This window comes from Sciurus vulgaris (assembly GCF_902686455.1).
Source record: "Sciurus vulgaris genome assembly, chromosome: 8".
NCBI classification, from domain to species: Eukaryota; Metazoa; Chordata; class Mammalia; order Rodentia; family Sciuridae; genus Sciurus; species Sciurus vulgaris.
The window spans coordinates 38704327-38731826 of NC_136468.1; the positions used below are offsets into that span (position 1 = coordinate 38704327).

A 27500-nucleotide genomic window follows, 5' to 3' on the forward strand; every position below is an offset into this window, starting at 1 on the left:
ATGAGCTCGCTGAATTAACATTATGTATAATATACAGTAAAACATATCAATATGTGAAATACATCTTAACTGAAATAACAACCAAAGAAATTGGACAAAATTGACTGTAAAAGTACCATGACACTTTTGACAAAATATTTGATAAAAAAAATCTATTTATATGTATCTTATGATTGATCTAAGTCTTTGTCAGGACACCACATACCTTCCTATTTGTGATTGGTACTGTTACTGCTTTTCAGGTGGCTCAAAGTGGGTTTCCTTTTAATATCTGTAAACCTATCACAGAAAGATATTCTCTCTGGCTCCAGCCTCAAGGCAGTGATTTGAGCACTGATAGGTGTACTTTGTTTAGTATCACCCATGGTGTAGATTGGATAGATTTTGTAAAAGATAGCATTACTTTAAAAGAAACATACAATTTGACAAGAGATTGCATTTTACTTTCATTTTATTGCCATATTTTTCATCACACTCATTGTTTTCTAACTGTCACTAAATTGTTCATTTTCTTAGTCTGTTACCTCGGTAGAGCTATTTACTGTTTATAAAGCAATATGCACTTACAGGTTTGGGAGATGGTTTGGGCTCTGAGGGTCGCATGTGCAAGTGGGTCATCATTGCTTGAAGACGTTCCCGTTCTTTAGAAAGCTGTTAAGAAAGAGTGAGATCAGAAGCATTTTAGAAATGACTGATACAGCTATTTTATTGCAGTGATACATCTTATCATTGAGCTTGTCTCAGAGTAATGATTCCTGCATATAAAAGTCTGTGTCAGTAGGAACTTATCTAGGAGGAAATGCAACTTTAGCTATGGAGGGGGGGAAAAACTTTTATAGCTTTCCTTATGTTAAAAGGTCAGAGAAAACAAATAACACTTCATCTTTTTGTCAATAAGAGAATTGAGGTCACAGTTGCCTCGACAGTAACAAGTTACCGAAACCATAAATTAGAAGGCCCATGGTGTCTCTTTAAAGTCCTGTGGACACTGTTAGCAATGGACTAGTGCCAACAGCTGTGAAGGGGTGAAGGGTTCTCAAAGCGAAGTGCCTGCCAGGATTGTCTACACACTTCATGCATTCCCACTGAGGTCCAGTTAGTGCCCCCTGCAATCTGCCATCATCAATCTAATTCAATAGAGTGACAGAGACCAGGCAGTGTGAAACGCTGAACTCTGCCACGGAGTCGGCATCTACACTTGCACTGGGTCTCATTACAACTGACGGACCTTACTTTTCCATCAGTCAGACACGGCAGAAAAAAAAAGAGAGAGAGGCGTAATTGGTCACACTGCAGACTATCATCAGCTGAACTCTTATGTTTTATCCACCTTTCATAAATGGTAAACAGGTTTACAAAAAGCTTTTTATATTACAATGGTGATGATGCCTTTGATGTGTCCTTAATAATTTTACAACTCACAAGAAAATATTTTTTTCACTTTTTTCTGGAAGAAAGCAACAACGTGGTGCATTTGAAACAATTTAAGAAGTAGTAAATAGAGAGGGGAAAAATTTTCCTGTTCAATTAGATCAAAGTATTAGTTTGGGAAAAAATAATCTTTATGATGCAATATTAGAGGAAGCCTTGAAGCATTTGTAAAATATAGCCAAAGTGAGACATAATTGTGTTCTCATCTGTTTTGAAAATTCTCTTTATTTTTGGCCAAGTACTGTTTCAATATGAACAGAAAAGTTTTTCCAACTTAAAATGGCTGCATTTACACAACACATTTATTATCATTTGCCATTATTCTAGACAAAGACAAGTAGTGAGAATTTTTTAAAGTTTTTAAATTACAAATACATTCGAAGCAGAAAGGAAGTTCTTTTTCAGGGTGTGACGGGCATGAAACTATACAGACTAGTCTTTTGCTAAAATGTAAGATCCTGTGGGAGTGGGAATCAAGATTAATTCATGTAAAAATGATCTCTGTAATAAAATCTTACCTTGCTGGAGGTTTGGGCCAATCTATATGAGGAAAAACATAAATTTGATAATTTTGAAATACCCCAATGTAGAGGATATGGCCTAAAGGTTATGTAGGCCTAAGTGATAAGTACATCGGAGTATAGCAATTCACCCTGAGTTATCAGTCATTGCCATTGTAAAAAACAACCTAAACTTGCACATTTCTCAATTAGTCACTGTTACTGTAACAAGAAGATGTAGCCTAAAAGACTCAGCATCTGTTCAGCACTCAAATGAACACACCAGGAATCTGAGAAAGGAGCCCACTGAGTGAGCATTTGACACACCTGTATTTCTAGCTGTTGCACCACCTGCATTTGCACTCGACACTGGGCAGTGCTTCGGTCATCCAATGCGTGCTCATTGTTAAGGTGCCTACGAACACAAGACACAAACAGAACATCACCTGATGCCTCTCTCAGTGGTATACGCTTCTCTTAAAAGGTACTACATTGAACTCCTATGTTCCTCGTAGTGGGAAAGTGGACCACCTTCAAACTACAGGAAAAAAAAGTTTAATATACTTACATGTTTACTGAAATTATGCAACACAATATTGAGATTCCTCCAGTGGTTGAAAATGTCATTGTCTCCAAGCTTTTCTGTTATTATGAAATATTTCCTCAAACCATTTACAGACTAATAGTAGAAATCATCACATATATTTCATATATTTATGCAAATTTTTTAGAAAGGATACCGTGTAAATAAACCAAGAGTAATTCTCAAGAAAACAAAGGCAATTATCCATTCCATTTCTGTTAAAAGTCTTGTTCCTATTATGTTTGTTAGTGAGCAACATGCTATTTCACCAGGATGTGATGGTGAATTTTACATCAGGATGGCAAATTGTCATCCAGTGAAATGATACTCATGATGAATGATAATTCGTTGTTAATAATAAAAAAAGTGTATTGAAGATTCTGATAATCAGAATTATAAGATTAATATCACATGTCTAGAATCTTAATTGGGAGACATCTATCCTAACTTACACAAAAAAAGTGAAAGTTCATTCTAAAGGTCTTACTCTAATCTTGAGTATTTATTAATCTATTATAGATATTATTATTACACTACAACTCATTGTCTAAAGAGGTTTCTTTAGTGAATGGTATAACCAAAAAGTAATTTAGTAGAGTAGCATCTCCAATGAACAAGAAAATAATAATATGTACTTTGTAATTTGTAATAGATAATTTATTTGATAACTCCCCAAATGAAGAAAGCAAGCTTCATATAATTCATTATCTTTTGGTGTGTTTGTTTCACCAAGAAGTGAAATAAGGCAGCAATTTGAGATGTTCTCATCAATGCACTGAACAGCATATCTAACAAAATATTCACAAATCAAAGAATTCACTATGTACAGGTGTGAGCTGAAGTATCATTTAGAATGATAGGGTCCAAAAAGTTTATTATAATCCTGAGTATACTCAACAAATACATTTTGTACCCATCTAAATTATTTACCTATATATCTTGAAGTTAATAATGAAGCAGATAAATATATACAGACATATATTTCATATATATGAAGAAAAATTAAAATGGTATTGCTGAGAAAGAACTTTATAAATAAGCAGATATAGGTTCAATAATTATAAACCTTTGCCCCTTTCTTTTCCATATCTGGATAAATTAGACACGTTTAGTACCCCCTTCATTGATCATAACAAAACCTCCCTGTTTCTCAGCATAATTGTCAGTCTTGGGTGAAGAGAAACTCTGAACTAAAATAGCGAGGTGGATCAGGTCAAGGAGGAGTTGTGTGGCTACAGCGCAGGAGAGGCACTTCCACTCCACCTGTCTGCTCTAAGCTCAGCTCTGGCAGGTTCTGTTATAAATCTAATTGCAAGAAGGACTAAATTCACTGGTACTCTCGAAAGAAGGAATGGGATGTTAAAGTCAACCAGAGCTCAGCTCATGGTGTGAAGTGCAACTAATTCCTAAATCAGAAGACATGATGTAAAATTTTTTTTTCAGAATTTTTATCCCCAAATTTTAATGAACAATGAGACAATTTCCTAATAGCATAATACAATAACCAGTTGTATTCTTCAAGTTTAATATTGCTGTATTTTTCTAAGATTCATTTTTTTACCATGATCTCTTGGGGAACACACTTAATTTATACCACAATCAGTCTAAAGAATGCATATTTTAAAAACTGCCTCAGTTATAAACAAAGATTATGGTATAAGTAGAGCAAACAGGATAAGAAGATCCAGCTTCACAAGAAAAGGTATATTCAGTCTAACATGTTTATTTTTGCATGAAATCACTTTTAAAAAGGTTTTTTTACACTTGTTTACTTCTTAGTGCTAATCATTATCTTATATTTAAAGAACTAAAAAAAAGTACAAAATGTTTGCATTATATACTTGGGTCTTAGAGACCTATTCAATTTATCTATGCAGCTTTTATTAGAATAGAGACTGTAGACTACAATAATAGTCAATGAGGTTTTGTCTTGATTGAATTTTTCAGTGGAACACAAAAGAACCTTGCCATTAAAATAGTCCTTTATTCTCCTGTATGAAGGCGAAAGGTTTTTAAAGTGTTGTGATGTTCAGTAATGAGCCTCTATCTAAATTATCATTGGTGACAAACTCACAAAGCACTTTTCGAGGACACATAGTTATGAAATGCCAGAGCTGCCACTTTCTTTCCTGTAATTATAGGCTAGCTTGCAGCCCTTCAATGATCATTTATAGAACAGCCTCCAGTGGATTACTGAGAACTTGAAAAACACATACATACCTCTGCCACATCTCCCTTCTCCTTTCCTCGCTATTGTTTACCAGTGATATGTAAAATAATAGTGCCTATTCATTCCCCCTACTTAATTATGCCAATCAAAGCACAGAAATAGTGTCGGATATAAATACAATGTAATAAGACTAAATAAATAGGCTAAGTATTAACATTAAATTATGAATTTATGTATTTATGACTGTTTTGTGCCCAGATTATTCTCTTTTATGTTTTTATAACTATCTCAGGTACTACATATTGCTGTTCAAAAATTCTCTATGATTTATAAATCAAGAATGAGATAATACTGAAAAATGAGAGGATTGGTAGATTTTCTCAGTCAGTGCCTAATTGCTGTTTCAAAATGCATATGCAAAGGGACATTTCATTAATCATTTAATCATGTCCCTTGCAGGAAGTTGGAACTAATGTTGCAAATACCCTTTTCATATGAATGCTCCATAATACTATCTTATGCATTTGATATATTGCCTATGTCATAAATTATGGCTGCTTCAAAAGGACCAAGTGGGGTTGTTATCCCTGAAGATGCTTGTTACAAAACCTTTATTAAGTTTCTTTTTTTACTTATTGCTAGTTCTATTTCACAGCTTCATACTAGCCAACAATAATACTCTTTCTGATGGCAAAGGTCTGTAAATTACCCATGCAATCACTAACACCATTTCACAGGCCTGTTCTACTTCTACTGGTCTGCTAACAAGGCGATTACACACAAATTACTGAATGCCTATGAAATATTTAAATGCATTCTACTCTACTATGCATTAATAAGAGCAAAGCAAGCTCTGGAATTCTGGTTAGCTCCAGTCCCTAATGTCCCCTAATGAGCCTCTTACCGAGACTGCAGTTCAAACAGAGAGGTGAAGAAAAAATGCAAAGGGGGCCTTCAGAAAGGCAGCACTGAACAAACATCGTGTGAGCCAGTTCTAATTTATGGGTCACTTTATAGGTATATTGATTTTTGTTTTCAAAATGGAATAAATGATGTGGTCGACTGACGTTCTTTCAAAACTGCATTGAACCTGTGTGCTAGGTAGGTAGTGTGAACTAAAAAAAAACATAAATAGGCAAAAGTCTTTCTAAAAACAATTAAGCAAGCATTTCAGGAAGACAAAAAGTAGGAAAGTATCCTTCCGATTTATTTGATGCACAATTCTCTTTAAGGAAGCTATTATGGTTATGAATGCACATGGTAACTTCAATTATATACATTCCAGATTAGCAATTCAATTTTAACCTCTAGATTTTTCAAATTCATTTAAAGTTATAGCATTCTATAAGCTAAAAAGGGATCAGATTTAAATCCAAGTGTGTCAGAGACTGTTTTAACAAAATGTTTCACTTGCATATCACTGGTGTTTGATTTATTTTGCATCAAGCTTTTTATGTTTAAACACTGACAGGAGTTTAAATACAAAATGTTAGCTGTCACTATTCATTTAGCTGATTATGTGAGATGCCTTAGTTTTGAGAGATGGGGGCACTGTCACCAAAAGAAACAACATTCTGACAAGTTCAAAGAATGCCTTCTTGAGGTCATAATTTTGTAGCCATGCTGCCTAGTGAAAGACAAAGAAAAAGACAATACACACTAAGTAAGAGCATATTTTTTTAGAGTAGTCAGATACAAGAAAAATGAAAACAAATTTCCATTAAATAAACTCTTCTGTTTTCACTGCCTTTTCTACTGGTCTTTATGTAATGTCACACTTCAAACATTTAACCTGTAACAAAATTCATTCATGTTCATCAACTAATTAACATCTTTACTATACTAATATTTATATGGATGTTTTTATGGACACTACCCCCTCTGCCTTTCTTACAGTATTTTCTGTCTGTATCTCAGATCATGTTTTGTTTGCTGGCGTCTGCACATGCAGGTTCAAGAACACTTGTCTGCTAACTGGAATGCTATATTGTAAACCTTTTGGCTCAAGTTCTGAAAGTCAATCCATCTATATTCAAGCTGACTTAGGTCCAATGGAATGATAATTAATTTTGCAGGCAAACTACACTAAAGTTTTGTCAGATGTTATTACACTTTGACATTTCTAAGACAGTAATGAAGAAGTAGTATTAAATGCTTTTAGTGATCTAGTGAGATCCTCAATTACTGGTTAGAAAACTAGTTAGCTTCTGTCAATACCTACTTTACAGCAAAGTTCAAAAATTTTCCTAAATTTTTTAGCTTGGACTTACTTCATCATCTTGTATTTTCTGTTTTCATTTTGTTACTATAATCACTTCTATCTCAATCTTAATTTTTTATTCAATAGAAAAGAATACCTCAAGAGCTTTATGAGAATGCACACAGATATATACTAGGTATACTTAAGTATACACTACCTAATAATAAGAATGGCTATATGTACATATATGACTGCTTTATACATGTTTATGTATAAAACACCTTGTATCTGACATAAGCAACTATCCTATCTTTGATGCTAGGTGAAAATAAATAATTTGGGGATGTAATGTAAGAAAGGGAACTTAAATTATTACTATATTTTCTGCTGTCCTTTCCTATTTAACATACGTACGCTAAACAAAGATAATGGATTGTTTCCTTTATTTCCCTCCAAACCAATGGGTAAGTTATCTAATATCAAATTAAAACTGAAGCTGTAAATTTTATTTCTAGTGCATTTTAAAAACAATCCACTACAACAGTTTCTTAATAACTTTTATAGAGCTGGGCATAGTGGCACACTCCTGTAATCCCAGTGGCTGGAGAGGCTGAGGCAGGAGGACCTTGAATTCAAAGCCAACCTCAGCAACATAGTGAGAACCTGTGAGAACCTGTCTCTAAATAAAATATTTTTAAAGGGCTGGAGATGTGGCTCAGTGGTTCAGTGCCCCTAAATTCAATCTCGGGTACCAAGCCAAACAAAACAAAACAAAAAAACCTTTTATAGTAAACACTGGATATAAAATTTTATGAGAATGGATGAACAGGAAAACTGAGAACTAAAAACCCTTCCTGGATTTTCATTTGTCTGCCACCCCCACTACCTGATCCCCAAACTCAACTCTTTTATTACAAAAGAAAATCAAACTCTTCTGAGAAAGTGTGAGCAGGGGGGACAACTTCTCCATTTCACCTCCCACACAGATACTGATAATATAATTCATTCAATTATAAAATGCATTGTTTATTTCTCTTGAAAATTTTGATATCTTTAAGGAAAAGGCAGTACCAGCATGGAAAAATATGCCTAATTAATATTTTATTTCAGTACGGTATCCTGACATTAGCTCTGATAACAGAATTTATCATAGATCTTTGAATTAGAAAATCTAAGGCATATCATAACAAAAATGGACTAAAAGAAAGACCTTAAAATCTACTGTCATTAGTTCTGTCATCCTTATAAAGTTAATGGGTTGGAAAAATGGTCAGTCTTTGAAACCAAAGTTGATATTTAATTGAAAGGAAATGCTTTTTTAATTATAATTTCTTTAGTTTTTCTTTAGAAAAAACTGGTATGAATATGAAAAAAGAACATGGAAGATAAAATGAGGGTTCATATTCATCTGCTTATTAGTAATAAAAAAATTAAACATTTGAAATCAATAAAAATATTCCTCTCCATGTGTCATAAAGGAAATCATACTGAAGGAAAGATATTCACTTTTTCCTAAAGATTAATTTTTAAAAATTTTCAGAAAGAACAATTTGGAGCAAAAAAAATCATAGTGGGTCATTTTATGCCTTAAATTGGCATTCTTAAGAAATAATAGCAATAATTCTCTAATCTCAATGAGAATCAACAATACATTGATAAGGACTGATATATTAAAAAGAAGAAATATGAGATTAGTTTTTAAAATAATTTATGCTGCTATATTCCATCTTTCGCAAATTTTCTTTTTAAGGAGAGAAATACTTAAAGTCACCAAACATTTTTTAAACACTCTCTTAAAATTAGAATAGTACAACGAGCTTCATGCACAACAAAATGGCAGCTCACCACTGTCTTCATACGTAAGAAGCACAAATTTTCATTTAAGGACATTTACAAAGAACCACTGTGATATATGAAGCAAATTTTCTCTTAATTGGTCAGAACGATGAAAGGTTAAAAAATCTTTGTGGAAGTCTTACTGTAATTCAGTTATAAAGTTATTATGATGCCAAGTACTTGTGCCTTGTTGTTAAGGTGCTTTTCTCCATACTCTGTAGTCCGTCTACCATTTGTAAACACATCTTTTTGATGTTTCTGCCAACATCCTGGCAACAAAGCAGTGCAATTTCAAATGAGCTAATTAACTTAATTGTTGATGAAGCATGAAACAGTTCATTCACCCTGTTAGCTGCACCATGACAACATAAGAGTCTCAGCCTGTGAAGTTACTCATCTCCATAAACCTATCTGTAGCTCTCTGTTTAGATCTCTCGTATAGGAGAATCATGCATTGAAAATGCTTCATAAAAGATGAATATTCTCATTTGAAGAAGATCCCTTAAGGATTTTTTAGAAAACAAAATATTATTGTATGAAGAAATTAAGCATACACATTTTTGATTTTAAGTTAGAGAAGCCATGTAAACTATTATACAAATATACTGCCATGTATGTTTCTTTATGTTTCTGAAGGGAAAAAGTAACCATGCAAATGAAATGTAGTAATTTCTTTCGATTTTAGACACCATTAACTTTCATTTTTTAATTCCCTTGTTCTTAAATATCATTCTTCAAAGTAGGGAGTATAAAATCTGCAGTTAAACAAATAAACCTGCAAAATTTGCTATTTATTTAATTATGGAGAGATTTTATGACTAGGCACATATTAACTGGAATTTTTATTAGAAACTTAAAATGTAAGATAATTCTATCTTATATCCATGTCTCCCAGTGACTGATACTACTTTAATACTAGGCTAATATTTTCCATTCATTCAAAAATCTTACTACATGTAATGACCTATAGTATATTTTCATGGAAGATAGAAGATGAGATGTATTACCCTTAGACTGACTTTGCCAATCCACTTGTTGGAACACACAGAAAACTTAGTATGTCTTAGGACAGAACTTTTCATTCCTCTTTCTTCTTTGGTTCATTTACAACAACATACCTAAAACTTCCATATAATCCACACTGCCCTCCCCACGAAAAGAATTAAAAACCTACTTTAAAAACTGTCCAAAATCTTCACAAATGCTTTCACAGCCTGGCCATTTGCAAACTCCATGGCCGTAGAGAGTGTGAGAGGCCCCAGTCTCCTCATGTGACGAGCTGTAGCAAAAGAATAGGACGTCAGATTCATCTCAAAAAGCCATAATCGTTGCAGGCTGCTAGCGCCTGTCAGGTTACGATCAGTGACAAACAGGTCAAAACAGGTCAATTCAGCTCAGAGCAGTCAGAAAAATTTAATCGTTCTATTGAATAGTTCAACTGCCAAGGCTAGATGATGTTCCAATTAGAGGAGAAATAGAGCCAAAGATGACTGTTAATAAAGGATGAAAAACTAAGAGGACTGTATAATATCATATGCTAATCCTGCCATATGACCTCAGTATAACATTTTACCTCTAAATAAAAAAAAAAAAACATATATTCTTATATGTTCAAGTGGAAAATGGATTTTCAAGAAAGCAATCAGAGTCATAAGATTTTTAAAATGCTCCTTTTCAAAAAGATAGAAACCTTTACAACAATTTAAATTGTTTAATATTTACGTGTGAACCATATATATTCCTACTATCTACACTTGATTTAAAAAATTGTACTATGGAACAGTATTTGTTAGCTATATCCTTATATAATTATTGCAGACTTTTGGTAAGTGAATATTATATCTGATGGAAAGATCCTAGAGAAATGAACCAACTTTTGAAGTATATAATCATCAAATTAATCTCAATTAAAACAACAGCATGAAAGCATTCAGAGGCATACCATTTTATAATGATAAAAGCTAATATGAAAATTTTTCCATGATACTTAAATGAAGACCAGCAACTTCACACCAAATTATAGAATTCTATTTTAGACTATGTTGTAGTTAAATATATGTTTCTTTGAAAAATAGTTTTATGACAGAATTTGTCATAGCAAGAAAGATATATTACATAACAGAATAACATCAATCTACTATATTTACATATGAAGTGTACAACTAACTATATATTATATGAGCCTAGGTCACTCTATTATGAAATTCTACGCTGAATTTCCTTCACAGAAAAGGAGACTTCATTTTGAGCAATATTTTAACTTATGTTACTTTATGTAAATGATTTGAAAGGACTTAAGTTAGTGATACACCTGAATAAATAGAACTAAATGGACAAAAGTACTTGGATGCTCCCTTTACAAAAATAGTTTTACACACCTAAAATAAAACACTAAGTCAAAAAATGATCTAACATACTGTACTTAACATTGGTAACTGAAGGCAAATAACTTTTCTATGTGATATTCAGTTGAACTTATTCAGAAAATTACCAAATGTCCACTTTTATGTATCTACAAATTCCAGTACACCACAAGTATAAAAAAGGCAAACCAAATCTGCCTTCTGGTTTATTGGGGTTGTGCTTATATATTCATGTAAATCTATTCTCTAATTTCTAAGCACATGTTTAGAACCTATATTAAGTGGGATGAGTATGTTCACATATTTAATTATTTGTAATTATAGAACTAGACTTTAGCTTGAAAAATGGAAAAATGTTCTTATAACAATCAGGTTAATCACAACTTCTTAGTCATCAAATTATATTGATACATTCCTGCCACATGCATTTAGAAAAAATAAATTTCTTCAGGTACACTCCCCAACTACATCTATCAGAATGCTGGCTTTTGAATAGCACGTTTTATAATGAAAAAGAATATATAAGATAAACAGCTTAATGATTTCTTTTTAACTTGTTCTATATACTTTGTCCCCGTTAAGCATAAATCATTATTTTTAGCTTCATTCGTGGTGGAAATGAAATCTGGTGATAGGTAAATATGGAAGGTGCCTAAGAAGATTTACCTGTCTCTTCTTGCATTTAGAACTGAAGACTGTCCATTCACTATGGAATGATGTGTGACTGGTGGTGATGCTTTGGAAGTGGTGGAGGAGGTAGTCGAGGAGGAACTGTTGGTAGTGAGGTCTAGCCCTCCGTGCTTAATGCCATTGTCTTCCATACTGTGGACTCCAGTCACTTCTTTCCATAACTGCTGAATCTCAGCAGGACTTAAGCCAGCTATAAAACGAAAGAAAGCCCCACTAACATAACAAGGTAAAGTTTACAGAATGGGCGTGGGCTTGTTAATGGACTAATGCCAACAACAAAGAGATATTACCAGCACTGATATACTACAAAAATCACTTTTACACCATCAGACCCATAGCCATTGTCTTGACTTATGAGTTATTTGCTAAAGACTATCAACTTAAAAACAGTATAGAGAATAATAGTAATGGGGGTATCAAAGGTTAAGAGGGGGGAAAAATAACCCAAAATAAAACAAAACAAACTCCTGCAAGTTTTATTTGAAGATTAAACTGCTTTTTATGAGTAGCTTATACTTACTGCTTACTAGGGAAAAACTGATGGAGAACTAGGTTTTAGAAGTAGCACACATGAAAAGAAATGAAGAAAAAGTATAAGTAAGGAAAGATATAGTCTTGAGATGAAAGAAAAGACAGGGTAATTCAGATTGCTAAAGTTATTTTGGTATAATTTGATTTCTTTCTATTAAAAAAAGTGAGTGGCTTTACAAAGGTATATTTTCTCTGTTACATAGAAATAATTTTTATATAAAATATTAATTGTTGCTTTAATTCTAGGTTTAACAGCATTCTGAAACTTCTGAACTTTTTGATTACTTGACTGTATATATTTTAAAATCTTATGGAACCAGAATCACAGAAATTATAGCTTTGGTAAAACTTCCCATTATGCAGATGTGATAGGCATGCAATTTAAGGTTATCACCGTGATAAATAATTTGGCCAGAAGTTATGTCTGGAAAAGAGAATTCTTTGCATTACTACTGGATGTTAGAGGGTCACTTTGGCAGGCATCTCAGATTCAACCAGTTTTGGCTAGTCCATGAAGATGGACTTCTGACCTTCAGGGATCTCATCATCAAAGATAACAAGATCAGGGCTGGGTAGAACTTGACCGAGGTCAGCTAGGCAGTAAAGATTTCTTATTTTCACTCTTCATTCTGGAAGCATACTGAAGGCCAAAGGTCTGAATTTGGGTGTTTCTTTTGGGTCCATTAGAGGAGTGCAATTTTTCTCAGCTAATTAAATTTGGTTATCGTCTGTTGGGAGACTTAGTTGTTCACACCCCCGAGCCACTATCATTTGTAACTTTATGGCCTCTAGCCTTTACTTAGGAAGGAGACCAGATGAAGATGCAAGGAGCGGGCCATATAGCCTACCTCGTAGAGTGGCTGCCTCCCATGCTGGAGTCCCGTGTTCGAGCCCCCAGCACTGTGGGATTGCGGAAATAACAAACAAGATGCAAGGACCAAGACAAGGAGGAGGAGGTGAGCTATTAGGGAAAACCAAAAGGGGCAAAACCAAGTAATCTAATGTAGGGGCTTTGTAACTATGTTTAAAATATTTTGGGCAGAGTTGGCATGAAATGTGATCATGGAGCCAGGTTGCTTTTTCTAAAAACCTATGAACTCCTTTTTTTGTGCGTGACTCCATAGGCATTTATGCAAAAACAATAGAATGATGTGGGCATTCATCATTGCTTCTGGTTAATATTATTTTAAAAGGAAGCTAGGCATTTAATCCTAAAGTAAAAAGAATCATTATAAACCGTAGACTTCTAGAGCACAGAAAGGAACCCAGTCTGACAGGATGTCCAATGAAGATATCCATGCTCCTGGTTACCACTGGGACATTAAACAGCACAGTCACTTTGATAAAACTTCTATCTCCAGGACCCGGGTCCCAGGATCTGGTATCTACTTCATAGTGGTTGGGAAGGTTGCCTTCTCTCACAAGTTTTTGACCAGTGTGTTTATACTGCCCTACCCCACTTCACTTTCAAGCATTCTTTCACTTCTTATCATACTTTAGTTTGCTTTAAGAACATTTATTGCTTTCTTAAAACCATGGATCCACTGATAGATCCATCTGTTTATCTATTTCTTGTAATCATCAGTGTCCACTAAAATTTAAGTTTTATAAGGAGAAATATATCTATTTTACTGGCATATCCATTGGGTCTAGAACCGTACCTGGTTTGTGCCCAAAAGTATTCGTTATTTCACTGATTATAACAGAGTCATACAATTTTCAAAGACATGTTGATTTTCATATGGGAATTTTGTGGCTATTAAAGGGCACACTAATTAGTAGTATTCCTACCTAGATGACTAATAGTTGAAAAATTATGAATGGTACTAGTTAATTCTAACATAGATTGTGTTACTAACAACATTTTATATTTCAGCTAAATGCAATGCTTTTAGAAACTATACTAGTTAATGATATTATAAATTATTTAATTTAAGGGCTTTTGGCTTTTTTTTTTTTTTTTTTTCACCAGTTGCTTAGTACCTCACCATTGCTGAGGCTGGCTTTGAACTCAAGATCTTTCTTCCTCAGTCACTGGGATTACAGGCATGCACCACCAGGTCTGGCAGTATATGGGCATTATTAATAACTTGATTCATGTAAGTATCAACTTGTCAAAGAAGAGTTCCATGATTCTGTTCATTTGTACTGAATGTTAGTGATATCATCATGACATGATAACGCAACAAATGCTAGGTATTTAGTAGGCCCTCAATACACATATAATAATAAACAACCTGTTAATTATCTGGTATTTCTTAATTAAAAGGAGGGGAAATTACTTTCAAATATTGCAGACAACGGACAGAGAATAAGAGAAGTTAAAAAGAGATTTCTTTCAGTAGCAGTGGTTACCAAAAATTTCTGCATTTCATAATCACCCCAGGATACTTTAAAACTGCCAATGTCCCTGATTCCAGCACAGACCAATGAAACCATCATTCTAGAGCATCTGTAGGGGCATAGTCAACAGTAGGTTTGAAGTTCCATTGGTGATTCCAATACACTGACAATTTTGCATTGGGGTTTGTTTTAAAAATAAAACAATTACCTTGCTCTTTGGACAACTGCTTAGATCTTTTTTTATGAATACAAAATTATTTATCAATATGAAGCAACTGTACAATCAGTGTTGTACAACTTCATAAATTTTATGAGTTTCAAAGCCTTCATAGTTTTTAAGAATAACCGTAGTTTATTTTTTAGGCAATAATAAAAAGTGTTGTTAAACAGTGTTCTATGTAACATCGGTTTCCGAAAGGCTGAAAATATGTATTTAGTAACAAAGAAAGCCTCTTTTTTTTATTTTTTAAATCTGAGTGTTTTCCAAATATATTTTGTGGGGGGAAAAAAAAAACCCAACAAACATTTTATAATTGCCCCAATTTACATCAGTTTCAAACTAGGTATAGGCTTTGGAATCATCAGTTGATCTCTAGCCCAATCCCCACCTTCAAAATACAGGCTTTCTATTTGACAATCCCATGACATTCTCAGGTTTCTCAAACCTTCTATGTTCAAAGCTAAGCTCCTGTTCATACAGCCCCACCGACTCCTCTTTTTCATCATCAGTTGTATTAAAAAGATAGTGGACTTGCATGCTGCCTCCTGTATGTCTGTCTCTGTGCTAAGTGCTCCCATATAACTTATATATAATATCACAAACCATTATCATTTTAAAAATTATTATTATTAATGTTAATGGTTCAGGGCATTCTATTATCCCCATGCTAGAGACATGTGACACTTGAGAGTATGTGAGGCAGAGTTTGCTTACATTTTCGGGTCATTACTCACATGACTTCTCAGGACTTCCTCCCTGTCTACTCTGTCTAAAAGTTCAAATTCTCCTCTTTCCTACAGTTGCTTTATTTTTTTCTATCCTTCCTTTATTTTTCTCCTTGGTACTCCCCACTATATATTGTACTTATTTATTGTCTGCTTTGTACACTAAAATATACGTTTGCTTTATGAATGCAGGCATGTTTGTCTGTCTTCTTCACTATGCTCTCCCTGGTGCCGCTAAGAGTGCCTGTCGCAAGTGAATGCTCAATCAACATCACGTGGAAGTTTTTCAATTTGGCCAGAATACCAGCATACTGGCAAACAGACTCTAAGAATCAGCATATTCAAACACTGTAGGATAATAGTCAACTTTTAAATGCAGATTATTCAGTTTCTCTTAAAAACTTATTCCAAGGATATGTATAATAGTAGGACCAAAACGTTTTATAATTATGCAATTTCAAAATTTCATGACCAGGAAAAACTGAGGTAAACTGTATTCTATTTTTGGATGATGGCTCGGGTTACTTCTTATTCACTGCCAGTATTACAAACAAACATTAGCTTGCTTTCACAGGAATTGAAGGAATAAAAGAATGAATCCTTAATAAATTACATATAATATCATAGATATAATTATATAATAATAATTCTTTAATCCTGCATTCAGAGTTTTTGAAGTAGCCATGTCAAGCCCTGTGCTAGGACTTCATTAGAATTTGATAACTTGTATCTAGATTATGTATCCTAGAAAAGTCTCATTGGTTTTACCTTTTAAAATATCACATTAGTATCCTTTTCACACTAAAAAATAAAAGATTATTTCAATGTTTGTTTCTTTTCTATGTCTAACACTTAACTTTTAGTTAAATAATTTGTATACATCATGATGCAAAGTCAGTCTACTGTGAAGTTCTAATTAACTTATTTAATGCTTCTCTACTTATAGAGTCCCTACCAGCCCTGACATCTGAGTCTCTAGTTCTCTTTTCCAAAAGAGAGACCCAGTTTCTGGAGGATCCTTCAGCAATCTATGTGCTTATTTATAATCTGGTAAATCTAATACCATTTTGATTTATATTTGTCGGGAGGACTAATATCACCTTCTGAGACAATGCCCATCTCTGCCATAGGTTTAGTCCTTGGTGTATCAATTAAACATTTTGTAGTGAAATTAGGTATTTGACTGGAAGTGAGACCCAAGACAAATATCTACATCAAAGAAGGGACTTCTGGGAAAGAAATATACCTGATATGTTTTAAAGTGATTTTAGCATTAAATATTCTGTAGGCTCCATTTTTAATGTTTGAAATTCTATTATGAAAATAATGATTTATAAATTTTTCTTATCATGATATCATAATGTGACTAACCTGCCATTCCATTTTGGAATCTTCCTCTCAAGATATGAAGAATTGTCAAACAGAAACTTTCTAAAAAATACTTATGAACGAAATGGAATCAAATCCATATTAATGGCACATATCTCAGTTCACTACATTCAATTCCACAACAATTAAAATTGATCTAAAATTTAATCTTAATCTTTCTTGTTTACATTTTCCCCCAAACTCAGTATTTCTCTGTCCATTTAATTAATTATATATAAATTAGTTTCCATACATAAAATTGGCAGCATTCACAGGCAACCTTGCAGAGTTTCAGTCTGCAGTCATAAAAGTCTATTTAAATTCAATTCACTGATGGAATTTTAGTACATAAGGTCCCAAAGGAGAGTCTTCCTCCGAGTTACAATCAAAAGCTTCCTGGTATTTGAACACGAATACTATGATGGTAACAAAAATTCTGCATAACATGCAATGTTCATATTGCTGCTACCATAATCACGTGTAACAGTGAGCCATGTAAGCACATGATCACTGACTAAACAAAAGATGCAGGATGCCGGAAGTTGTGAATTGGGCAGTTGGCTATTTAGGCTTCCACAGCAGAGAACTATCAAAGCCAAAGTGGTGATTTTGACTGAATAATGAGGCCCAAAACTATTTTCAGCATATTCCTAAATGAGCCTAAAGGACATTATTCTATTTTATTTCAAAAGATTTCATTTTCTATATTATTCAACAAGTCTCTGGTTCCAAGCACATCTAGTTCTACAAGGTATTAATTCAAAATGGTTCTGACTAGAACCTAGCATTTCCTGTTTCGTCTTTCAGATATACAATGAAAATTAATTTTTTTAGTAACTTTTATAAACTTAAAATCTGTAAAAAGTTGGAGTGAAATGAAACTTTCACCCATATATTTCAGTCCATATGCAGAAGATACAATAGTCCCCTCTTATCAAAGGATCTGTTCCAAAACCTCCAGTGGATGCCTGAAACCACAGATAGTACTGAATGCTTTAATTTAATGACTTTTCAATGTTAACTAAGCACTTACCATGCACTGTGGTCATAATTTTCTCTCTTTGAGGTGCAACAGCAAATCTAGCATGGATTTCCTTTTTCTTCTTTATGATTTCACAAATAGAAGATTGGTTCTTACTGTAAATCTTAGCAACCAAATAGGACTTTTTTTTCTTCCCTTATTAAGTTGAGAAGGTTCCCCTTTTCACTTAAAGGTAACACTACAGTTCTCTGTAACATATCCGCATTGGTAGCATCACTCTTCTTGCACTTTGTAGAAATTATTAAGTAAGTGTTAATTGAACACAAGCACTGCAATATCGTGCCAGTCTGATAACTGAGAGGACTGAATGGCTAATGGGTGGGTAGCTTGTAGATTGTGAATATGCTGCACAAAGCTATGATTTACATCCTAAGTGGAGCAGAACACAATGGTGTGAGATGTCAGCATATACTCAGAATGGGGAGAAATTAAAATGTCATGAATTGTTTATTTCTGGAATTCTCCATTTAATATTTGTGAAGTATAGTTCACTGTAGGTAACTGAATTGGAGAAAAGCAAAACTTTGGATAAAGGGGGAATACTTGGTCACAGTCAGTGTTTGAATATATGGTGCATTGGGATACACAAACTTTTTCTGATGTTAAAAACATAACAAAGTCTAAAGTGCCCGCACAATTTCCCATTTCCTAATCAGTAGACCATGGCACCAGGTCATTAAAATATGTCACTAAATTAAATTACCAATTGATATATAAACTATAATATCCATATATTGAGTAGCTTTATATCAGCATATTATTCAAGGTTGATTTGCAAATCTACCCATTTTAATTGAACTCCTTGTACCTACAGTCATTCTATATGCAAAATATATACATAGAGATGGTTATTTAATTCTATATTTTACATTAAAATTCAAATTGTAAGAATATTCATAGTAACTTTAAATGTTTAATATTTAAAGCAATTTGTGTTAAAATAATTACATTATATAACTTTAGAGAAAAATACCTATAAATTTGCTACTCAATCAAAATTATATGATTTTATTCCTGATACATACATGTTTTATATAGTTTAATAAGTTGTACTTTTAATGTAGCCTGAAGAAATTGAGGTAAGTCATGGGGATAAATAAAATACGGTATATTTTTAAGACACAAAGAGAAAGTATATCATCCATCATTGTTTGTATTTCCCCTTTGATTTCATATGACTATTACTCATGGCTAATCAATCAACTAATGAAAAATATAGTGCAAAGTGAACTGAGAATCTAATAATAAAAGTATTCTAAACATTTTTACCTGAAATAAATAGTAAGACAGAAATGATTTAGATAATTGTGCTCAAGATACTTTTACCTGAAATTACTAGTAACTAACAAATGATTGTAGGCTCACATTATCCAACAGTTGTTTCTTTACTTTTTCACATTCTACTTGGGGGATCCCAACACAGTACTATAACAGTATACTGCTATCTCCGTATCTGTGGGGGATTGATTTCAGGATACCTCAGGATACTAAAATCTGCAATCCTGGAGTCCATTACTTAAAATGGTGGAGGATACACTTTTATCTTACTTATATATCTTCACATATATTTCAAATCATCTACAGATTACTTACAATCATAATACAATATCAAGGCTGTGTAAGTAGCCGTTACACTATATTGTATAGGGAATAATGACAAAGGAAAGAAGTCTGTACATATTCAGTACAGAAGACATTTTATTTCTTTCAAATATTTTTGAATCACAGTTGGTTGAATCCATGAACACTAATCCATTAACGCAGAACCCACAGATGTGGAGGTGCAACTATATATTCCTTTAGTGTAGCCGATGTGTCTGATGTGCTCTGCCTGTTTGACTGACAGGTCTCCACAGTGATACTTTTCACATTTAATTATCTAAACCATGCAAAATACAAGGATGACAAGTTTGTGTAGATTACTTGGCACCAGCAAGAACACTGGTCAGGCAACCAACTAAAATTTTGTCCCTACATTTATTTAAATGGATTTCTTTATCTTTATTAATGGAAAAATATTTTAGTGATTTTATCATTTTTATTTGAACTATAAACATTCTGTTCACACCAAACCAAAATTTGCTTTCAGATGTACTTTCTTTCCCTAAATGTGCTCTGTCCCATCCTTTATCTCTCTTATATTCTATTCAGAGTAAGAATAGAAGATAGGGTAGCGGGAAAGAAATAATCCTACCAAAAGAATGCTCAGAAATGAGAGAAAATTTTTAGTTGAAAACTAATAGAAGGTTATATAATAATAAAAATCACATTCAATGAGATTATTTTGCTTATTTTGGAAGAATGTAGCTGAACAAATATATTTTAAATAATTCATACTGTGTTTCTGTGAAAAGTTTGAATGATTTTACTAAATTATGGTAAATCATGCTTTCCTATGTGGAGATACTCACATAACAGATTCCAAATACAGATCATATTTAATTATTTAATAAGATAAGCTTGTGGATTCTGTTTACTGTAGTTTGTACCAAAGAAATCCATGTTTACATTGAATTAATTTATAAACACCTTTCATTTTTCCCCTTCTTCATTTGTTCTCAAATTGTATTTATTTTTCTAAAGAACAATAATCTGTGCATGGACACTCAATACTATGATGACCCTATAGTTTATTATGATTCTTTTTGGAGTAACTCAAAAAAGCACATTCCATGCCTTGTTTCTCTTTCACTATTTAAACTTTATCTTTCCCAATTTCCTATGAGTACCTTAATCAGATGAATTCAAAGATGAGAAGTCAAGTAAGAGAGGGAAATCAGAAAAATAAGCCAAGGAATGGCAATTTGATAAATAAAAAGGGAAAAATGTTTATCACAACATTTTTCATTTCATGTGCCACAAATGATGATGGTGTGCACTTTGAAAACTGGCTTTTATTTGCTTAATTTTATTTTTTGTAAATGAAATTGTTCTTGCTTTTCTTCAGTGTTTTGGAGAGTCAGAAAAATGTGCAGTGAATACAACATGAACCCCTTTGTGACAAATACAATTAACTTGAGTTAAAGTTCACTTGGATTAGTTTGTTCCAACAAAACCGAAATGCAAATGAGACTATCTTTTTATGAAGTTTAATGAGATATTATGACTTCTACCTGAATTGAGAATTTTAGTGTAGTCATTTGCTCACCATTATTAATTTCACTTAGACTTCTTTCCCAAGAGTTAAGACTCCTCCTGCATATACGCTTGCACCAGAGTATACTCCATGTTTTCTTATATTGGGAAAAAAAAAAAACAAAAAACCCAGATATATAGCTTTTATTTTAAACTACTTTTCAAAACTATAACTCGCAGTACCTGCATAGGTTCTATTATCTTAGAGAAAACAGGATTGATTTAGTCCCATGACAGAAGATGGGGCGGCATAAAGCATAACTTGGACTATGCCCTATAGAAATACATAGTTTCCCTTTATTATTTGGGGATTTCAGTATGAAGATTAGGAACTTTTATCTTTTTCTTATCAGTTGTCCACCAAAGTTCATTTTCAGCTCACTTATGTTAAATGGAGTCTTCCCAGTGAACCAATTCCCAGCAGATCTTCCCCTATATGCAGTAGTGGTTGAATTCTGTTGCTCTTTAAATTATGTTCTGCCCATAAGAACAATAAATACACATAATATCTAACAAAACACTTGAGAGCAGTTTTACCACACATCTGAAAGCAGTATATGGGAAGATGGGTCAAACAACCATGTTAACAAATGGTGTTTTAAAATAAACTTGAAGGCCATTAAAAACAAAATTTCTCAAGGTATAAGACAGACCACGGGATGGTAAAAAGTGCAAGAATAGCGATGAAGTGTGCACAAGGTTTTGTCTGTACCTTGAGGCAGCGACTGGACGGGAAGTGCCGCCTGGCCAGGTGGAATGGAGATGAGTCCCTGACGCTGAAGGCTGAGCAGATGCTGCTGCTGCTGCAGTTGCTGCATCTGGAGAAGCTGCTGCTGGAAGACAAGCTGCTGGGCTGCCAACTGCTGCTGCTGCTGCTGTTGCTGCTGGTGTCAGAAAACCCAACCCAGTAAACAGCCGGGAACACCATCTGCACCAGCTGCTCTCACGCTGAGAAATGACTGCTCCTTTCATTGCCCTGGTGAGTTTTTTGGTCACTCCGTGGTCAAAGTGCAAGGACAAAATGGGGACAGGTTCTAGATTTCAGTTGCCTTTCTCTCAAATACTAAACAGCAACACAGAACCAAGGAACTTGCATTGAGAGTATAGAACAAGGTCTGGAGATAGCATATTGTCACAGGGGTTCAGACTTTTAAACATCGGTTTATTACAGATCATAATAAATTTATTTGAACAAAAAGAATAACACTTTATAAAATTGGTCATCTTCCACAATACTCTTTTTTTTTTTTTTTTTTTTTTTTTTCCGACTGAATAAGTTTGATCTGCAGAGGTCCAGGAGTGTGGTCTCTAGTGATCTATTAGTAAACTGGGATGCAGCCCTCACAGGACAGCCCTTCCTATCCTCTCTTGTTGGAATATATTAAAGGCAGAATTATGTTTAAGGCAAAAAAAAAAGAGCCCTTATTATAAGGAAAAGTATAACTTCCAATTTTGTGAGGCATTACAAGACAAACCAGAGTTCTTTGGACTCGGGAGGCTATGAGATGGCAGTCACACTTCAGAGGAAGACAAGCTGCTGTGGAAGACCTTTCCTTTTTAGTTTGGGGAAAAGAGAAACTTCTGATGCGCTCACTGGAAAACAGACTGCATAATGGAGCAAGTCATGTGGATTGCCCAAAGCCTCCGGAGAAATAAGGGAGCAATTTCTATTCTGTAGTTGATGGCTGTCTGAAATTCTATTCACAAATCCAAACAGAAACAAAGCCTCAGGAGGTCACAACTGTTTCCTGTACGTTTGCATAATGGGCAGCTTGAAGACAACAGCCCTGATACCTGCTGATCAATTTAACTACTTCAACATGTTTTGTTTGTATTATGTTTATATTTGATGCAGTTTGCTGACAAGTGCAAGCTAGGCCTGAGAAGCCAGCTTGTCAGTTTGATTTATGAGCATATCAAACTGTAACTTTCTACTCGCCACTCCAAACCTACAGTAGCAGTTCATTAATCAGGGGCCTATGACTTTGAAATCTGTGCTCAACCAGTTTTTCCTCTTGGTTCCCCACCCCCAACAATGGGCTAAATTTGCATGCATGTTCTCTGAGCTGCACCACTAAGAAAAATAAGGTTCCCTCACTAACTCAGATTCTCAGTGAGTACAAGATAATCAGCACTTTGTCCACCACAGAGCTTGCTCTTTGGATGCTGATTCGTTAGTGAACATTAGACAACAGCAGCATTGAATTGTGACTCTCAAGTCCCATGCTACAAGAAAAGGGGAGTGAAAGAGTTCTACTGTCACTGTTATTAAGCTCAGTAAAAAAATATATAACACTCCATCTTTGACAGCAAGAGCCTTGTTACAGGAAGATCTAAAACTCTCCCTGCCTCTCAAAGCCCCTTCTTAACCTCATACTTTTAGCTATCAATGAGATACCCAGATCCTACCTCTTTTGCTTGCTTGCCAGGGTGCTGCTGCTGCTGCTGCTGCTGTTGCTGCTGCTGCTGCTGTTGCTGCTGCTGCTGTTGCTGTTGCTGCTGCTGCTGCTGCTGCTGCTGCTGTTGCTGCTGCTGCTGTTGCTGCTGCTGCAAAAGCTGAAGATGTAACTGCTCTTGCTGTTTCTTGTAAAACTCTTGTAGTTGTTGCTGAATAAACCATTTTGACTTTAATAAATAAAGGCAAAAGTTTCATGTATTATAAATCTCCTAAACTCTTCTAGACTGGCACATGGCAGAGTAGCCGTTAAGATTCATGAAAAACAACAACAAAAACGCATTGGATTCAAAGAGACAGCTCTACATACATTTTTTTCCCCAAGGCAGCTCTGAAACTTTCCAATCCAGAATCCAAAAAATCCTAAACAAGAGGGTATAGAAAAATCTGTATTCTAAAGGGCCAGAACCAAATTAATGCCCTAATTATTCTATCTGAAGTTCTAGTAGCAAATTTAAAAAGGTTCTACTCTACTACTTAAAAGAATCAAGAAAGCTCCATAAAGTCAGGTTGTTCAATTTTTATTGGAAAAACAACTCAACCCATCAGATGTTGAGAACAATGGTAGACTTAAAAATTTAGTAACTAGCCTGTTGTCATCAGCACAGATGACAGCAAAGTAATTAACTGTATGAATTCAGCTAAAGCACACTCTTTTCTCTATGATAAGTGAGTTTATAATTTAAAGTTCACTTTATATACGCTGAAGGGTACAAGAAGGCATATTGGAGGAACACTATTTTTATTGTTTAAAGAAGGTGAATTTTAAAAACTTGTGGCTTAGCTTTCTAACAATTCTAATAAGTAAACTCATTAAATAATGAGCATATTTTTGGAAAGGAAAATTTTGGATGGCAATTCTTTATGTCAACAAAACTGTCACTTTAATGTTCATATTTATATGAACTCAATGGAGTGGCAAAGGATTAAGAATTTTAAGAGCAACATTACGTGATGTGTAACTTTGCACTTCTTTGGGAGGTTTACAAATCAAATGTACCTAAGCATGTGAACAGTTAAATTCTGATTTATTTCACTTTTAAAGTACATGTCTTTCTGCTCTGATTCTAGACTTTACTAAATTTAAAGACTAAGGAATCTAATTTTTCTGACACAGTTCTGCAATTAAGATGCTACATTTATGTTCTAGCATGCTGCTAGGTTGTGCCTTTAAGTGGAGACCAAGTGGACAAATATGCCCATCACACTGTCCACAGGGGTGCACACCTCCTGAGCCGCCTAGAGCACCACAGCAGGTAACCCACATTACCTGCTGCAGCATGACTGCCTGCTGCTGCTGGAGAAGGGCTTGGAGCTGCTGAGGAGACAGGACTTGCTGCTGAAGGATCTGCTGCATTTGCTGAGGAGTGATCACCTGGGGAGTCATCATGGCCACTGACACGGGCACCTTGCAGAAGAAGAAAGGGAAAGGGTGGTCATGATCAAGTGCCTGTTAACCTACTTCACAACTGTACATCATCGTTCACAAGCTCTTCAAGCACTAATGGCAAAATTTTAATATATTTTATAACTATTTAATAAACATATTTTAAGTAGCACAGTGTTTACATGCTAGCCTTCCAGAGGTACATTTCATCAGACTCCCACTGTGTACTCTACACCTCTTAGGTAATATGTGAAGATGTTTGGGATTTGGCTAGCGTAGTTAGAAATAAACAACTTCATGGCAGTGTTCTCCGTATTTCACAACGGATCATCTTAGCAATGTCACATTGCTATAAGGGAAAAGTCTTTTGAAATGTTTTAAAGGTGAGATTTAAATAATAAAGATTAAACAATTGGAAATAATATGCACATATATAATATTTGTTAACCAGTTAAAAGCATACTAGAATATACTTATTTTACACAATCACGATTTTCAAAATCGTATGTATACAAATAATATATAGTGCTAAAAAATAAGCATATGTAACTCATCTAGGAGTTTTTATGGATGTCTATCTATCTCAGCTATCTAGAGAGGGCCTTTGAAATGAGGAATTAAGCCAGTATTCTACTTCCTTTAAACATTTTCTTATTTCGAGCAACTAAACTTGTATCGGACACTCCAGAAATCTAAAGCATACTGAAAGGTCATTCATTAAACTGGGGGGAGCGGGGGAAAGCAGCATATTGTTTAAAACTTCTTTTTGACTATATCCTTCTCTTAAAGTTTCTAAGAATAAAAAAGGCAAAGAGAGAGAGAGAGAGAGAGAAAAAAAAAAGGAGGCAGAGAAAGGGAAAAGAAGCAAGGGAGGAAAATACGGTATAAGGGAAAGCCCCAGAGCCCCAGAGAGAGAAAGGGAGAAAGGACGTGGAGAACTGGGAGAAGATGGCAGAGGCAGAAGCGCACAGGAAAGTGCAGCAGCCACAGGCGCATGCTCAGTTCGCTGCACTGGCTCTGTGGGAAGCACTGCTGTACTAACTAGCACGTAATCAAACAACTTGTCAACGTGCCAACTTTGCCACCTTTGAAAAAGCAATCACTTTCTTTCCTAGAAAAAACAATTCACCTTTACTGTAAATAAAAGCAAGTATTTATATAAAGAACTGCTTTAGAACAAATTTATGGGACAGTGTGTCTTTGAAAATAGAAAAAGATTAATAAGCATGGCTCACAATTTATTTTAATAGTTATTTTTAATGCAGTTCAAACTTTTCCAGTCTGGACTTTATGTTATAAATAAAGAGGAAATTAATAATAAAAGACAGGCTAGAAGAAAAAAAAAAAGAAAGAAAGAAATCCAGGTGGATTAATTCCTCTCTCAAAACAAAACAACAACAAAAAACAAAAACCAACATTAATATTTAATACTGAAAAATAGCTATGTCTTCTTTTTTCCTTGTTGACATCTTGAAATACAGATGAATTAGGACTAATTTTGTAACATGAGGAAGAAATATTACAACAGAAGAGAATTCAGTGATCTTCAGGAATTTTTTTTAGAATATACTGAAATACATATATATTGCTACATTCAATTTATCATAATAAAAAACAGTGTGAAATGTATGCTATAAAATCAATTGCCCCTATTGTTGTTTTGTTATATAAAGAAGCTGACTGACAGTTTACTTACTTACTTGTTATTTGATAAACAGACTGCTTAGACTAAGCAATTTGGAAAAAATATTTATCTAGAGATATAATTTTTCTTACAACAATCATCTGTTTCCTAATCTCATCAAATAGCAAAGAATGAAACAGAAATTGAAGGACAGAGAAAGACATGTGCTAAAATTTTAAAAGGTGCCCAAACAGATAGATTGGAAATAGAAAAACAGATACAAAATATACAGATTGATGTGGAAATTATACACACACACACACACACACACACACACACATATATATACCTGTGTACATATAAATATATAAAGTTAATCTTTTGATAAGAAACTTGTCAAATTTAGTGTTTTTACTTTAATTATCTGTTTAATCTACAAATAAATGTATTTTGTGTACAGTAATCACAAATGAAGTTTATATGGAAAGTTCTATGAATGGAGACATACCACAATACACTACAATTTTATTGTCCAATTTCAGCCTATGCACATAATATGACTGCAATTTGACACTATTATGATGTACTTGGTATATGAGTAAACTTAAGCAAATTCTCTACCTTTGCATTTTTTTTAGTTCATTAGACCTTTTATTATGTGGTTCTAATAATTTTTAAAAGTTAAAATGATTTGTGAATACTTTATAAATAGTAGTTATGACATAAATATAACCCCATATCATGATCATCCTGAAATCATATGTATCTAGTGCTTGCATGTATATGATATGTTGCAAATTTTATGCAGAGTTGGCCATCCCTTCAGGAAACCGTCACCTAAAACAGACATAAAGATACCTCAACTATGTATAACTAAGTAGAATTTTTTAAAAGTGT

At 34.0% G+C, this 27500-nt stretch overlaps 2 protein-coding genes across 4 annotated transcripts in view; both read right to left on the reverse strand.

Moving 5' to 3' along the window:
- Positions 1–365, reverse strand: part of LOC306668849 (forkhead box protein P2-like) — a gene marked incomplete at its 5' end in the record, with an annotated part of 39438 nt that extends 39073 nt beyond the window's left edge. Inside the window, one exon of the mRNA XM_079152627.1 lies at positions 233–365. Coding sequence (XP_079008753.1) covers positions 233–365 — 133 coding nt within the window. The remainder of the gene's footprint in view (positions 1–232) is intronic.
- Positions 1–27500, reverse strand: part of LOC306667351 (forkhead box protein P2-like) — a gene marked incomplete at its 3' end in the record, with an annotated part of 513568 nt that overhangs the window by 84279 nt on the left and 401789 nt on the right. For 2 of the 3 annotated variants that reach the window (XM_079149855.1, XM_079149856.1), the window contains 7 exons: positions 24863–25000; positions 23547–23744; positions 21850–22021; positions 11750–11963; positions 9895–9999; positions 2259–2346; positions 535–651 (listed from right to left, as the gene is read on the reverse strand). In XM_079149855.1, the coding sequence (XP_079005981.1) occupies positions 535–651; positions 2259–2346; positions 9895–9999; positions 11750–11963; positions 21850–22021; positions 23547–23744; positions 24863–25000 (1032 nt within the window). Of the gene's footprint in view, positions 1–534; positions 652–2258; positions 2347–9894; positions 10000–11749; positions 11964–21849; positions 22022–23546; positions 23745–24862; positions 25001–27500 lie in introns of those variants that run through there. The other variant, XM_079149854.1, reaches the window with a different exon arrangement.